At 44.1% G+C, this 14,494-nt stretch overlaps 1 protein-coding gene across 2 annotated transcripts in view; it reads right to left on the bottom strand.

Moving 5' to 3' along the window:
- Positions 1-2,275: 2,275 nt before the first annotated feature.
- furina (furin (paired basic amino acid cleaving enzyme) a) overlaps positions 2,276-14,494 on the bottom strand; it is a 118,066-nt gene continuing 105,847 nt past the window's right edge. For both annotated transcript variants that reach the window (XM_083651121.1, XM_083651122.1), the window contains exons 13-16: positions 13,667-13,846; positions 13,408-13,532; positions 9,722-9,850; positions 2,276-7,303 (exon numbers count right to left, since the gene is read on the bottom strand). In XM_083651121.1, the coding sequence (XP_083507247.1) occupies positions 6,690-7,303; positions 9,722-9,850; positions 13,408-13,532; positions 13,667-13,846 (1,048 nt within the window). In that variant the 3' untranslated portion in view covers positions 2,276-6,689. The remainder of the gene's footprint in view (positions 7,304-9,721; positions 9,851-13,407; positions 13,533-13,666; positions 13,847-14,494) is intronic.

Here is a 14,494-nt window from a genome sequence, read left to right as displayed (position 1 = left end):
CCGACACAAAGCCACACAGAGCCTCTCTGTCCAGAGTCCTCTCGTTCTGTCAGTAGTATGGAAACAGCACAGGAACCCAGAGTGTTGAAGCAGCTACTGATGACTGAGGCAAGTGAAGTGTAGAATGGCTTTCACTTCCCTGAGAAGAAAAAGAAAGTAGATGTGAGGCAGCACTTCCTCGAAACTGCTATGTTTATAACGGTGGTGATTTGTACTGATGCAGCATCAGTTGCTAAGCAGCTGATAGAGCAGTGGACAAGAAATAATGCTGTCAAGTAAAGTCAAGTGTATTTATATAGAGTCAAATCATAATGAAAGTTATCTCGAGATGCTTTACAAATAGAGCAGGGAAACGACCAAGCACTTTATTTTAGACCCAACAATTGAAACAATTCTCACATGAGCAAAGCACATGGCGACGTTACTGCACTTACTGGCAGGTCATGTGGCAATTGAAACAATTTCCCCTCAAGAGGAAGAAGCACGTGGTGGACCCCTTCAACGGGAGAAGAAACATTGAGCGGACTTGGCTCTAGATGGGCGTTCATCTGCGTTGAGCAATTTCTGCCAATGGTCTTCTAGCTCTGCAGTTTTCAGTGATAACTTCCTAAAAGCCTGATACAAGCTGCAGGTTTACGACAGTAGGCTATATGAAGCCTGGACTAATGAATAATAATGCATTAATTAATTAATAACAATGAATAATGAAAAACTAGAAATACCGCCTCGTGGTTGTATGCCTCCGCCAAAAAGTCAGCAGTCGACATCCATGTCTGTCCAGATTCAAGCACAAATACCTTGAAGCCCACAGCGCAGTGGTGTGGCCATTCAGCCTTATGGCACTTTAGACAATGTTTGGGAGCACCTCAACAACACAACTAATCATTTTTAACATGGAAAATGGTCCTACACCTACGGTAAAACCGCTCACATCCCCCAAACCACAACCCCCTACCCACCCCTCGAATCCCGACTGTCTATGACCTTCCTATCCCTAGCTACTGCCAGTTTCCCCAAGCCCCACCACTTTCCTTCACCACGGTCCTTCCCACCACCCACAGTCCCCTATCCAAGTATTTTTTGTCAATGTGGCTCCTGAGGTGGGCAAGGTTGAGTACCACCACCCCTCGAACCCCGACCCTCTATAACCTTCCTATCCCTAGCTATGGCCCTTTTTCCTATCCCCACCCCCTTTGCCTCACCACGCCCCCTCCCACCACCCATACCCTAGTCACTCCTCCTACCGACCCCTCGAATCCCGACTCTCTACGACCTTCCTATCCCTAGCTATGGTCCATTTTCCCTAGCTCCCCCCCTTTGCCTCACCACGCCCCCTCCCAGCACCCACACCCCCTTACCCACTCCTCGGAATCCCAACTCCCTACATTCCTATCCCTATGGCCCTTTTTACCTAGCCCTGCCCCCTTCCTTGATGGAATGGACGGACATGTGGCCACAGTGACCTTGAACTTTGACCTTTGTCCACCAAAACCTAAGCAGTTCATCCTTGAGTCTAAGTGGATGTTTTAGCCAAATTTGAAGAAATTCCCTGAAGGCGTTCCTGAGAGATGATGTTAACAAGCATGAAACAGGCGTTTGTGAGGTTATAATGGCCTTGAACTTTGACCTTTGTCCACCAAAATCTGGCCAGTAAGTTGAAATCCTTCCAGGGTGGTTTGACAGATAACAGCATATCATATTTATAGACAACAGGATACAGAAATTGCTGGTCTTTTTTATGCACAAAATATGTTTAGCAATTTCTTCCAAAGTGCATGAGAGCTCAATGAAAACCCAGTCTCAGTCCATTACTTGTCTTTATGACTTGTTAGTATTTGGGTGCAACCTTCCCTGCTGTAGATTCATTGGCTTAATTATACCAGTCATGCACCACCAAATGGACTCATTATACAAGCTGAAGACACAAAGGCACACATATATCTAACACAGACCATAAAGGAAACAAACTAGCTCTGAACGCTCAGTCAATCTGTTTATAAGCAGGCCATACAAAACAAACAATGATGCAGCGAACAGCATCACACTCGTATGGTCCTGGGTGCTGCTTAAGGTCCTCTGTTCCAAGGTCACCTCTCATTATTATGGTCTACTAAAGGCTTTACGCTAACTCGAATGCTTTCACTCAGGTTTAACGGCAGATTCATGTAAATTTTTGTGAAACCGATTTGCCATAATCGCACTCATGCACCAATCTACATTCTTAATCAGTCATATTTACTTGCAGTGCATTCAGATGAAGAAAAACACATTGAAATTTGCATAGATCTTTATTTTTTTTTAGTAGAATCTATAATTGACATCAATTAAATAAAAAGGAGAAAACAAGAGCAAAAAAAAAATCTTTAAATTACAAGAAAATTACACTGCACCGTTCATATAGTACAAAAATAGGCCTTATTTTAGAGTTGTCCCATGTAAGATAGTAATTATTTTACATTATTCATAGGTCACGGTAAGGTACTGTGTGCAGCCACAGGCCAGGAACCTCATAACGGTTCAAGGTGGGAGGAGATCAACAGAGTCGTCTGAGGCTGCTCCACTAACCCCGCCCCCCCTCCAAAGAGTTGAATTTATACCTAAACAAGCATGCGCACACACGGACGCACACACACGCACGCACACACACACACACACGCACGCACACACACACACACACGCACGCATCTGATTCAGCCCTTAAGTTAATGACAATGGAATACATTCTACCTCCTCCCTCTGCAGCTGCTGGACATACAGGGTTTTGCTGCAGATCTCAGATCTTTAAAGGCAGACATTACAGAACGTTTTCAACAAAGCAAACTGAATGGATGTAGGGGTTGATGGATATTGACAACCTGAAAGCAACATCGCGTGTCAACACTGCACACCGTTAAAATGATTCGGTCTTTGGTTGCGCCAAAGATATTGCTGCGATTAACTCCAACTCCATACTGGTCGCTTCAGATTATATCCTAAGGCAGAACTGAAACAATGTTGAACTCCACATGAAACGGGTCAGCAGCACAAAGAAAAGGTTCCCCGGTACCCAGAAGCAATTCTTTTCATTCTAGCAGAGCCACTTTTTGTTGTTAACATTGAGTTAATTTCTACCATTAAAAGGTTTAATACATTAGTGCCGGGAAGAGGTTGGCTTACGAACTGCTTTTTTGGCACAGTAAAAGAACCTTTTCTTTTGAGTGTGCCGTTTTCAGCACATTATTGGGGTGAGAGGAGTGGGCCGGCTGCAAAGTCAGGATGTCAGCAGCTCTCTGTGCTTCAGAAGCAGCAGCTACTTAATGCTGCCTGCGCTGCATCTGACGTCTTGTCAAAACACTTGAATGCACAGAGCTCAGAGTTCATCTGTCTAAAGTTTCGAGAGTTTTCAAGCTGCAGTGAACACAGCATCCAGCCAAAAGCAATACATCATCTTATGCATGCAATCTAGGTGGCACAGAACATGTCAAAACACCCAGATATGTTACAATTCAGAAGACAGCAATTTCATTCTTTTTGGAAGCAGTAACTCTGCGGTGTTTACAGTAGCGAGGGCAGATGTGCAATACATACTAGATGTAGCCCAAATAAGTCAATCTCATACAAACTAAGCAAAATTGGTCAGAAATCCCCCTCATATTTATAAGGCCGTTTTGAGCATCCAGAGTACGAGTAAATAGTTTATGGAGGCAATTTTGGTGCGCAGTTAGTCCAATAAATCTCTTAGTGTATATCCACCGTAAGCTGGGGTGTAAATATGATTTTGTGGCTCAAGTCCAAGCTTGTATTTATTTTTGACGGGGAACAATATCATTTTTTTTTTAAATTGATGTCTTCTTTTAACTGGGGGTAATCAATCGTTAAATGACAGCACAGCAGGCACTGGTGTCCATCACAAACAGACCTGTGGCACACCCTCGTACTCCAGCTTTGTTCCTCTTAAGGACATCAGTCTGTTTCTCTCCTCATTCTGGGGTTTTTGGCTGTATTTGGTTTATTCTCTGTTTTGCTCTAATTTTTTAGTTGTCTTTTTTTTCCGGATAAGCAGATAACTGCAGAATACTCCTTTGCAATTTAAATTAATTTGCATATTTATGAAATACCCCCCCCCCCCCAAAAAAAAGTAATTAAATTAAAAGTGATTTGTTTTGTGTGCTTACATTATGTGCAACTTTCCTTCCCCCCAAAACAAGAAAAAGATTTGATTTGATTGTCAGTGACAGAAACTCAAGAACAAAAGGTCTTAACGCTAAATCGAGTATAAGAGGTGAGGAGAACAAAATGCCCACAACAGTTTCAAGTTGGCAATCATGATTTAACGCTCAAACGCTGGCCAACATCTATGAACAATCTTCTAATATCCCACTTTCAATAACAGCTGCTTTTAAAGCATCGGTGCGACTGCTTATGAAAACCAATCCTAAAAGCAATATATTTCAAAGAGATAGGTTTGATACGGGGTTCGAGGGTGGAACAATCATTTACACCGCAGTTGGTCTTTTTTTTCCTTTAAAAACATAAATTAAGACTTGAAAACACAGCTGCTCTTAAATCTTTCCTAAGTTCTCATTGTCACCTACATATATTTCAACCTGTATAGTCGTTCATCATTAACAGGGGAAACAGCGTACAGTATGTGAGACATTGCTGAACGAAATGAGAGGTAGATGAAAGGATGAGCAGCTGCAATTTTATATGCATGTCATCACCACGAGAACCTCTCTCAGCAAGCTCCACTGCTCCGTACTGAAAGTGGAAAATAACTTCAACATAATTATAAAAAAAAAAAAAAAAAAAAAGATAAATGGATTCAACGTCGGTACAATGGATTAATTTATGAGATGCAGATTTGAGATAAGCAGCCCAAAAGAGAGAAAAAAAAAATCACTTTAAAACAATCTTCCCTACGGATATGAATAAAATCTCTCTCTGAATAAATCTTTGCTTGTAGTGTCATTCAGATATAATTAATTGGCATTGTACACTGAAGAGATGATCTCAAGCTCGGATCATAGATGACGACTGGAGGGCGAGTCCAGAGAAACTGAGATGTTAATTTTTCAATGCAGGGATTCCTAAATAATATTGAAGATTTTACGAAGAGAGTTCGACCGCGAGTAGGAGAGAACTACCGCTTCACAGGGCAGATAGTACTATATTCGCGCAACATCTTTCTACTGTATTCACACTATAGCAATTCCATAGCAACACTCAAGACGCAAAGGTCTTTCTCACTCGCACACACGAGCAGTTCCACACAGCCGTTCTGATATGAAGCATGCAGAGCTAACCTGCTCTGACGAAGGGAAGGCCATAAAGTTACCATGTCTGGGACGGAAATCCGACACGGGTAACTCATCACTCAAAAAAATAACTTTAACAAGGCCTTGTGTTGAACAGTCACCTATTGTTCCGGGTCTCATCCACGCACTGCACTGCGGTGTACGCACAGCAGTTGCTGGAGACGGGTCCATTTAAATGTCTCTCGAACGGCTTTTGCCTTATCTAGGAAGTGACTAATAGCCTTTCTTGTGAGGGCCAACGGGTTAAGATGGCAGCGGCAGGGGAATTTATATTTCCACATTAAATTCTATGTTAAAAAGCCAGAAGAAATCCAACCCATGCTGGAGCCTAAAGTGCAGGGAGAACTGGGAGTGGTGTGACTGAGAGCTGAGATACCGTATCGATCCCAGGTATGTGGGGTAACGAGACTACTAAAGCCCCCAACACACCTAGAACAAGAACTGTACAGATAAACACAACCATTAAAGGTGAAAATACAATGATTGCGTCTCACAAAATAATGACAGCGTTTTAAAGAGAGCTCTCAGATAGACGGTTTTGCTTCTCTCGCAACAGGTGGCAAATGAGTACAATCAATTCATTGACAAAACGTCCATGTAGTATGTCCAGGCTGAGTAGGGCTCTCGTAGATATACAGCACATTTCTAATGCTATTGATTTGACAGATGATGATGTGCTGTGCATTTTTACCGTAAGCTTGAAAAAAAAAAAAGTAACCTGGGAAGTAACAGGTTCTGGATGCTGATGTCAGCAGAGGGACACTTGTTCAGGACAAAGCAATGCTTACAAATGTGACAGATTTTGTCATCGTTTTGTAGTTGAAGTTCTAGATGCGATAGGACCAGCTACAGCTTCGCTATAACTGACCCTACTACACTGTGCACCGCACCACACACATCCATATACTGTACACACACGCACCTACCGACCCCCCCCCCCCCCACACACACACACACACACACACACACACACACACAGTGTTCCCTAAATTTAACAATCTCGTATGGCTACTGCACTGAGACTGATGGGGGAAAAATAAAGAGGAAGGAAGCCAACAATAATGGTTTGTTTATTGTGACAGAGCTGGCGGGCGATGGGCTCTGCACAGACACACTTTGTCTGCCAGTGACGGAGGGCAAGAGGGGGGCAGAGAGCCAGTTTAATAGAAATGCACCCAAGTGTGAACGGAGCAAACTCTGGCCACCCCGAGCTCCGAGAGACAGCGGCTCACATCTGCTCGCCCACAGCTGGAGTGGAAGATCCAGGGGCAGGACTCAGATGAGAGCCCGGTAAGACGGAGAGGAGGGAAAAGGGGGCGAGAGATGAAACCAGAGAAAACTGTGACTTTGAGGAGAACCCAGGACTTTTTGAGAGCGGGAGGGGAAACGGCATTAAAGAGCACTTTGTGTTTTGATAAAGGCAGTCCTCTCGCTGTGGCCGTCAAACTCTTCGTTGTCGGAGTCAGTGTTCACGTCGTCCCCCCACACTGTGGGGATGCCGCGGTACGAGACCACCCTGTTGCCCCCGAGGCTGAAGCTGCCCCCCAGGGCCCCCGCGCCGGCCTCCAGGGACGGCAGCTTGATGAGCGCGCCCGAGCGCAGCTGCAGCAGCAGGAAGACGCCGGCGAAGGTGGCGATGATCGCCATGCAGCTGAGCACGGCCACCGTGGCGGGCAGCTGAGAGCCGGGCTCCAGCTCGGCGCCGCCGGCCCCGCCCCTGCTGCCCGCCATGAAGCTGCCGGGGGACTCGCGCTCGATCTGGTTGAGGTGGAGGCAGGTGCCGGAGACGGGGTCCAGTTGGCTGTGAGGGGGGCAGGACAGGCAGGCCAGGGGGCTGAGGCTGCTGCACGTCAGGCAGGGCGGCCGGCAGGGCAGGCAGGTGGGGACGGAGGCCGCCTGGATGAAGTTCCCCTGGGTGTAGTTGAGGGGCTGGGAGCCCACGGTGTAGCCTGCGGGGCATTCCTTCACACAGCCCTCCTGAAAGAGGTAGTAGCCAGCGTTGCACTCTGCAAGACAGAAGACAGGGGGAGACACGGGAAGTGAAATAAACATGTTGTCGATTTAAAAAAGACAAGAAAAGAAGAATAAAAAGGGCGAGGAGGGGGGAACAGAGTTTTTTTTAGACTTCAACAAGCCTCAAATTAGAGAGGCAGGAGATGGACTCCCACCCAACAAGATGGCCATGGATCAAAGAGACCAATTAAGGTGGTAAAGCACGTTATGGCACATATCCACATGTATTCATCCATTGTTGTTTTTGTTTCCAGGCGGAGATATAAAACACGTTTTGGGGGAAATTCGTATTCATTCAGCTTTGCCTCAAAACATGCTGGAGTGCAGTCTTGAAGAACGCCCCCATTTCCACTGTTGTCAGTGTTAGCTTTTGCTTACTAAAAATGTGATGACGAAAAGCCTTGCAAATTATATGCTGAGTACAGCATCTTGAAGTCAAAAGGCCTATTTCCATATGCAGTAGGTCCAGATGCAGACCACTGCCTATAACGGCAATTAAAAGGACGTGGATGCCAAGAGGGAAGGAGCTGATAACAGGAGTGGAAGCCAACAAGAGCGAGGAAATCTAATTTGCTGCAGGGTTCTCCTCAATTTGTTCAAAACACAGAAATGGATTCAAATTGTTATGGAGATCTCTTTGGGCCACAGAGGAAAATATACTGCAGATTATCCAGCAAACTGAGGACTAAAGCTCCTCAGCATCAAGCTATTCATTCTACATTGGACTGATATATATATATATATATATATATATATATATATATATATATATATATATATATATATATATATATATATATATATACTGTATATATATATATATATTATATATATGTTTTTGTGTGTCTGTGTGTGTATGTGTGTGTGTGTGTGTGTGTGTGCGCACACACACGACGATCAAATTAAATTCAACCTGGATTTTTGACTAAGCCCTTTGTCATGGAAGTACCCCTGACAGCCTGTAGGGGTCAGGCTGCTGCCACTATTTCAGCCAACATTTTTGTGGGACTCAGCACAGGGCTCAGTGGTAGTATAGGCCCTGTAGCAGTATTTTGATTTGGTAATATACAGCAATATGGATATCATTATCTTTAAATTTGATAATAAAAAAAAAAGGACCTGAAGTAAAAATCTAATTTGAGCTCATCAGAATTCAGCTCTGTATTTTACATGGAAATTAAAAACTAAAGTTGCTCATGGCATGAACTTTGCAGGAATAGTTTTAGTTAAGATCATTCCCGGGACTTCCAAATACGTTTCAGAATTGCAAATTGCTTACAGTACATTTGAATTACCTACATTTGAATATGAGAAACACAATGCAAACGAAGGCAACATCCTGATGCTGGGCAGATTTGGACAATCCTCCATCCTATTTTAAATGCCACAATGGAAGCACAACTCAGGAGTAGTCAACAGTCTCTCCTCCCCTAAACAAGTCCCCTTGTTTAGGGTAAGACTCAGGTCAAAGGTCTTACAGCTGTCTTACCGATGCATATCTGCCTCAGGTCAAAGGTCTTACAGCTGTCTTACTGATGCATATCTGCCTCAGGTCAAAGGTCTTACAGCTGTCTTACTGATGCATATCTGCCTCAGGTCAAAGGTCTTACAGCTGTCTGACTGATGCATATCTGCCTCAGGTCAAAGGTCTTACAGCTGTCTTACCGATGCATATCTGCCTCAGGTCAAAGGTCTTACAGCTGTCTTACTGATGCATATCTGCCTCAGGTCAAATGTCTTATAGCTGTCTTACTGATGCATATCTGCCTCAGGTCAAAGGTCTTAGCTGTCTTACTGATGCATATCTGCCTCAGGTCAAAGGTCTTACAGCTGTCTTACCGATGCATATCTGCCTCAGGTCAAAGGTCTTACAGCTGTCTTACTGATGCATATCTGCCTCAGGTCAAAGGTCTTATAGCTGTCTTACTGATGCATATCTGCCTCAGGTCAAAGGTCTTACAGCTGTCTTACTGATGCATATCTGCCTCAGGTCAAAGGTCTTACAGCTGTCTTACTGATGCATATCTGCCTCAGGTCAAAGGTCTTACAGCTGTCTTACTGATGCATATCTGCCTCAGGTCAAAGGTCTTATAGCTGTCTTACTGATGCATATCTGCCTCAGGTCAAAGGTCTTACAGCTGTCTTACTGATGCATATCTGCCTCAGGTCAAAGGTCTTATAGCTGTCTTACTGATGCATATCTGCCTCAGGTCAAAGGTCTTACAGCTGTCTTACTGATGCATATCTGCCTCAGGTCAAAGGTCTTATAGCTGTCTTACTGATGCATATCTGCCTCAGGTCAAAGGTCTTACAGCTGTCTTACTGATGCATATCTGCCTCAGGTCAAAGGTCTTACAGCTGTCTTACTGATGCATATCTGCCTCAGGTCAAAGGTCTTACAGCTGTCTTACCGATGCATATCTGCCTCAGGTCAAAGGTCTTACAGCTGCCGTTGCCAGTCTGAGCCTCCTCTTTGTCGGAGGAGTCGGAAGATGCTGGGCCTGTCCCATACAGAACCAGAGTGAACTGGGTCAGAGTGCCTGAGAGACAGTTGGGGGGAGAGAGAATAAAAATGGAAATTAGCCAGGTCTACCTGTACCAGTGAGGCTTTACCGCTCCCTAGTGTGGATTGTGTAACTGTAGCCTCTCCCCTTCTCATTTTATATTCTTGGGTGTCCTGCACAAAGTGACAGAAAAGGACTCCGTGAAATGAGCAGCGACGTGAAGACAGACAGTGACTTTACCCCGAGCCTATTAAGAGCGTTATGAAGCGCACACCTCTTGAGAGTCGTTCAAGTGTGGGGCCTTTGTGAGAGGTTTCACCTTACTAAATCACCCCTTACTGAGGGAGGGGAGCGAGAGACATATATATATAGTTCTTGAATTTTGTGGGATTTTCTTGGCTGCTCAGAACAGTGTTGTGGGTGGACCCACCGCGTCCAGATGTACTGTGGATGGCTGCTGCTGGACTGTCCAAGGGCAGACAGGACGAGTGCAGGATCCACTCCACTGCCTGATTACTTTAATAAAACTGATTTAAGGTTGATGTAGAGTTATATAAAGGGTTTAATAAAGCTGATTTAAGGTTGGATATAGAGTTATATGAAGGGTCTTTAATAAAGCTGATTTAAAGCAGGTACGAGCAAGATTTTCGATTGTTATTAAACAGTCTAAATTTAATATCGATGCCTCACATGTTACCTCTAATATTAGACGAGACCAACGCAGAGTAGTCTCGCTTGAAAGCAGAGTGAATCGGCGAGTGTTGTCTTGATGATTACCGTAAATTCCGGACTATAAGGCGCACCGGTGTATAAGCCGCACCTGCAGAGTTGACTGTTTTTTACATATATAAGCCGCACCGGTCTATAAGCCGCGGGTGTTTTGATGTTTAATTACCATATGTAAGGCTTCGTGCACAGAGGGGATTGTCGGGAAAGAGATGGCTGTTTGGGGAAGCTCCCATTTATTAACATTTCAACAAAACAAAAGTCAGGTCACTAATCCCCAGACAAAATCACACATTGTGAGATGCTTAAAAATCACCATCGGCGGGAGCTTTACTCCAGATGCTGTGCAGCCAAGAACACAAGTGAAATTCGTTCTCTTGTGACCTGTGGTTCTCAATGTGATGGACGATTCACCTTTCTTGTTAACAGTCCTAGTGAGAGGCAGGTCGAACGTCAAAGGCACTTCATCCATATTTATGATCTGCTCCGGTCCGATGGAATATTCCTTGATCTTTCTTTGTGTGAATTCGCCGAAGTTTGTAATTTTCTCCTGGTAGTCGGGAGGGAGTTGCTGACACAGTCGTCCGCGCCCTGACGGACAGTCCCTTTCGTCTCGGGTTTGTGCATGATCCTTTGCTGCTGCTGCTGTTGTTGTTCCTGTCTCGCTACTGTCTCAGACATGGCTTTCAGGCTCAATCGCCGCCATCGTCGTAACACAGCCAGTTCTCCATCTTTTGAAGCATGATGTTAGATTACAACGAGCTAGTTGTGTGGCTTAGCCTTCCAAAATGTTGCTGTTAGTTTTTTAGAATGTAATACATAGAATTGGGAATGTTACATTCAATTTCATTCAGACTGTCTTTCAGGCTCAATCGCTGCCTTTTTCCCCCCGGAGCGAGGGAGGAGGGAGGGTGTTTTACCGTAGTGGCTGAGAGAGAGTAGTGGCACAGTGCTCCAATCAGGTCGCGAGGCACATTTTTTGCAACATCATCCAATCAGGGTCTCGCTCTCATAATGTCTGTCTTGCTCTCGTTCTGCCTCATACCAACATCCATAGATTTTGGAGGTTCCCGAGTGGCCGTTTGCTGGAAAAATCCATAGATAAGCCGCACCGTTATATAAGCCGCAGGGGGCAAAAAAGGCCAAAAAACGGGAAAAAAGCCGCGGCTTATAGTCCGGAATTTACGGTAGTCTGTCTGCGGGCCAGTGTCATCAGGAAGTGAAATGAAACGGTTTGCGGCAGCTACTTTGGCCATAACCACAAAATTACTAAATTACTTTCAAACAAACTGTTAGAAAATAACGAGAGATGTTAGTGAGAGCAGAAAGTAGCGAGGGCAGCAGGAGGGGAAAGCCGTCCTTCTTGTTTTGGGTCTGTTGCTAGGCAGAGCGAAACGGTTTACGGCAGCTGTAAACAGTTGCTAGACAGAGCGAAACGGGTTACGGCCGTAGCAACAGACCCAAAACAGCTGCCCTCGCTACTTTCTGCTCTCGCGAACATCTCTCGTTATATTCTAACAGTTTTTTGAAAGTAATTTTGTAATTTTGTGGTTATGGCCGAAGTGGCTGCCGCAAACCGTTTAATTTCACTTCCTGATGACACCGGCCCGCAGACAGACCTTTACAGTCTATGAGACAGACTAATCATCAAGACAACACTCGCCGATTCACTCGGCTTTCAAGCGAGACTACTCTGCGTTGGTCTCGTCTAATATTAGAGGTAAGATGTGAGGCATCGATATTAAATTTAGACTGTTTAATAACAATCGAAAATCTTGCTCGTAGCTGCTTTAAGTGGGTGTAGACTTATATAAAGGCTTTAATAAAGCTGATTGAAGGTTGGATGTAGACTTATATGAAGGGTTTAATAAAGCTGATTGAAGGTTGGATGTAGACTTATATAAAGGGTTTAATAAAGCTGATTGAAGGTTGGATGTAGACTTATATAAAGGTTTTAATAAAGCTGATTGAAGGTTGGATGTAGACTTATATGAAGGGTTTAATAAAGCTGATTGAAGGTTGGATGTAGACTTATATGAAGGGTTTAATAAAGCTGATTGAAGGTTGGATGTAGACTTATATAAAGGGTTTAATACAGCTGATTGAAGGTTGGATGTAGACTTATATAAAGGGTTTAATAAAGCTGATTGAAGGTTGGATGTAGACTTATATAAAGGGTTTAATAAAGCTGATTGAAGGTTGGATGTAGACTTATATAAAGGGTTTAATAAAGCTGATTGAAGGTTGGATGTAGACTTATATAAAGGGTTTAATAAAGCTGATTGAAGGTTGGATGTAGACTTATATAAAGGGTTTAATAAAGCTGATTGAAGGTTGGATGTAGACTTATATAAAGGGTTTAATAAAGCTGATTGAAGGTTGGATGTAGACTTATATAAAGGGTTTAATAAAGCTGATTGAAGGTTGGATGTAGACTTATATAAAGGGTTTAATAAAGCTGATTTAAGGTTGGATGTAGACTTATATAAAGGCCTTAATAAAGCTGATTTAAGGTTGGATGTTGGATGTAAACACAGAACATTCATTTCATACATTACACTGTATCTGTACAGATGATTGCATGTTGTGTTTTTATATGTGTTTTTCTAACTACAGTTTCTGGCTAATAATATCTGGCCACATGGTCAACAGGTAGAAAATTTGTCAGTTTAAATAAATAAAGTTAAAATAAATGAATAAATGAATGAATAAATAAATAAATAAACAAGCAAATAAATAAAATGTAGGTTAATAAATCCATCTTATAGAGAATATAACCCACAGGATATTCCTCATCTCAGAGTTCTCAGCACAGCTGAAGTGCTGTGAGGTGCATGTTACAGTACTACTACAGGAAGGTGGTTTACCATAGTCGCTGGGCCCGGCCCCATTCTCTATTTCCAGAGTCCAGGCCCCACTGGGGTTCTCGTCCCAGGAGTGGGTGGTCATGAAGGCCCAGTCATTAAAGCCTTCTGACGAGTAGTCATGAGGCCTGCAGGAAGAGGGCAAAGCAAGAGTGTGAACGTGTTTTACAAGCTAAAGATGTGTGTTCGTCTGTGTGCGTGCGTGCGTGTGTGTGTATGTGTGCGCATGTGTGTGTGTGTGTGTGTAGTTGCATGCTGGTACCTGGGAGCGAGCAGCGTGGAGCGCGTGCCCATGGGGCTGATGAGGTGGATGGCCAGGTTTCCCCTTCGGTTGTAGGACAGCGTCAGCTGGGCCTGGACGTGCTCTAATGAGCTTACGTGGCTGGCCGTCCTGAGGCAGCCATCCACACTCTTGTTAATCACCAAATGGCTGCCAATGTTCCTGGCACACATAAAAAGCAGTATATATATTAACACACATTCAGACAGTCACGCCCGATGATGGTGGTTTGTGTGCCGGCCTCAGTCCGAAACCGCGTGTGCATTGTTCTAATCTAAGTTGGTACGTGTGCCCCGGACAGCTGGGTGAGTCTGACACGCATGGTGTGTGCCCCGGACAGCTGGGTGAGTCTGACACGCATGGTGTGTGCCCCGGACAGCTGGGTGAGTCTGACATGGTGCCAGAGTGCGAGACTGTGAAGGGCAAAGTAGGGATGCACAGATATGAACATTTTGGCTGATGCCGACATTACCGACATTAACATTGCTGTTATGGCCAATATTTACAGATGTCAATTTGATCTGTATTAAAACAAAAGTTTCTATGATAATCAAATTTGGTACATACTGAAAAAACCACATGTAGACACTGTGAATTTGAAAAAGTAACGTCTTTCTTTCTTTCCAAAATGTTGGGAAAAGCCCATCACTAACCGATACGATAACCGATATTAACATTGCTGTTATTTTGCTCATCGGACCGATACTGATGTATTAAACAGCGACTAACATCTGCCGATGTGGATATGATTGGCGGGATATCGTGCATCCCTAGGGGGAAAGGGTTTGTGGCATTGAACAGGATTAGCGT

This window comes from Poromitra crassiceps (assembly GCF_964638095.1).
Source record: "Poromitra crassiceps genome assembly, chromosome: 14".
Taxonomy (NCBI): domain Eukaryota; kingdom Metazoa; phylum Chordata; class Actinopteri; order Beryciformes; family Melamphaidae; genus Poromitra; species Poromitra crassiceps.
Note: the sequence above shows the minus strand (reverse complement) of the source record. Positions and strands in the feature narration are given on the sequence as shown.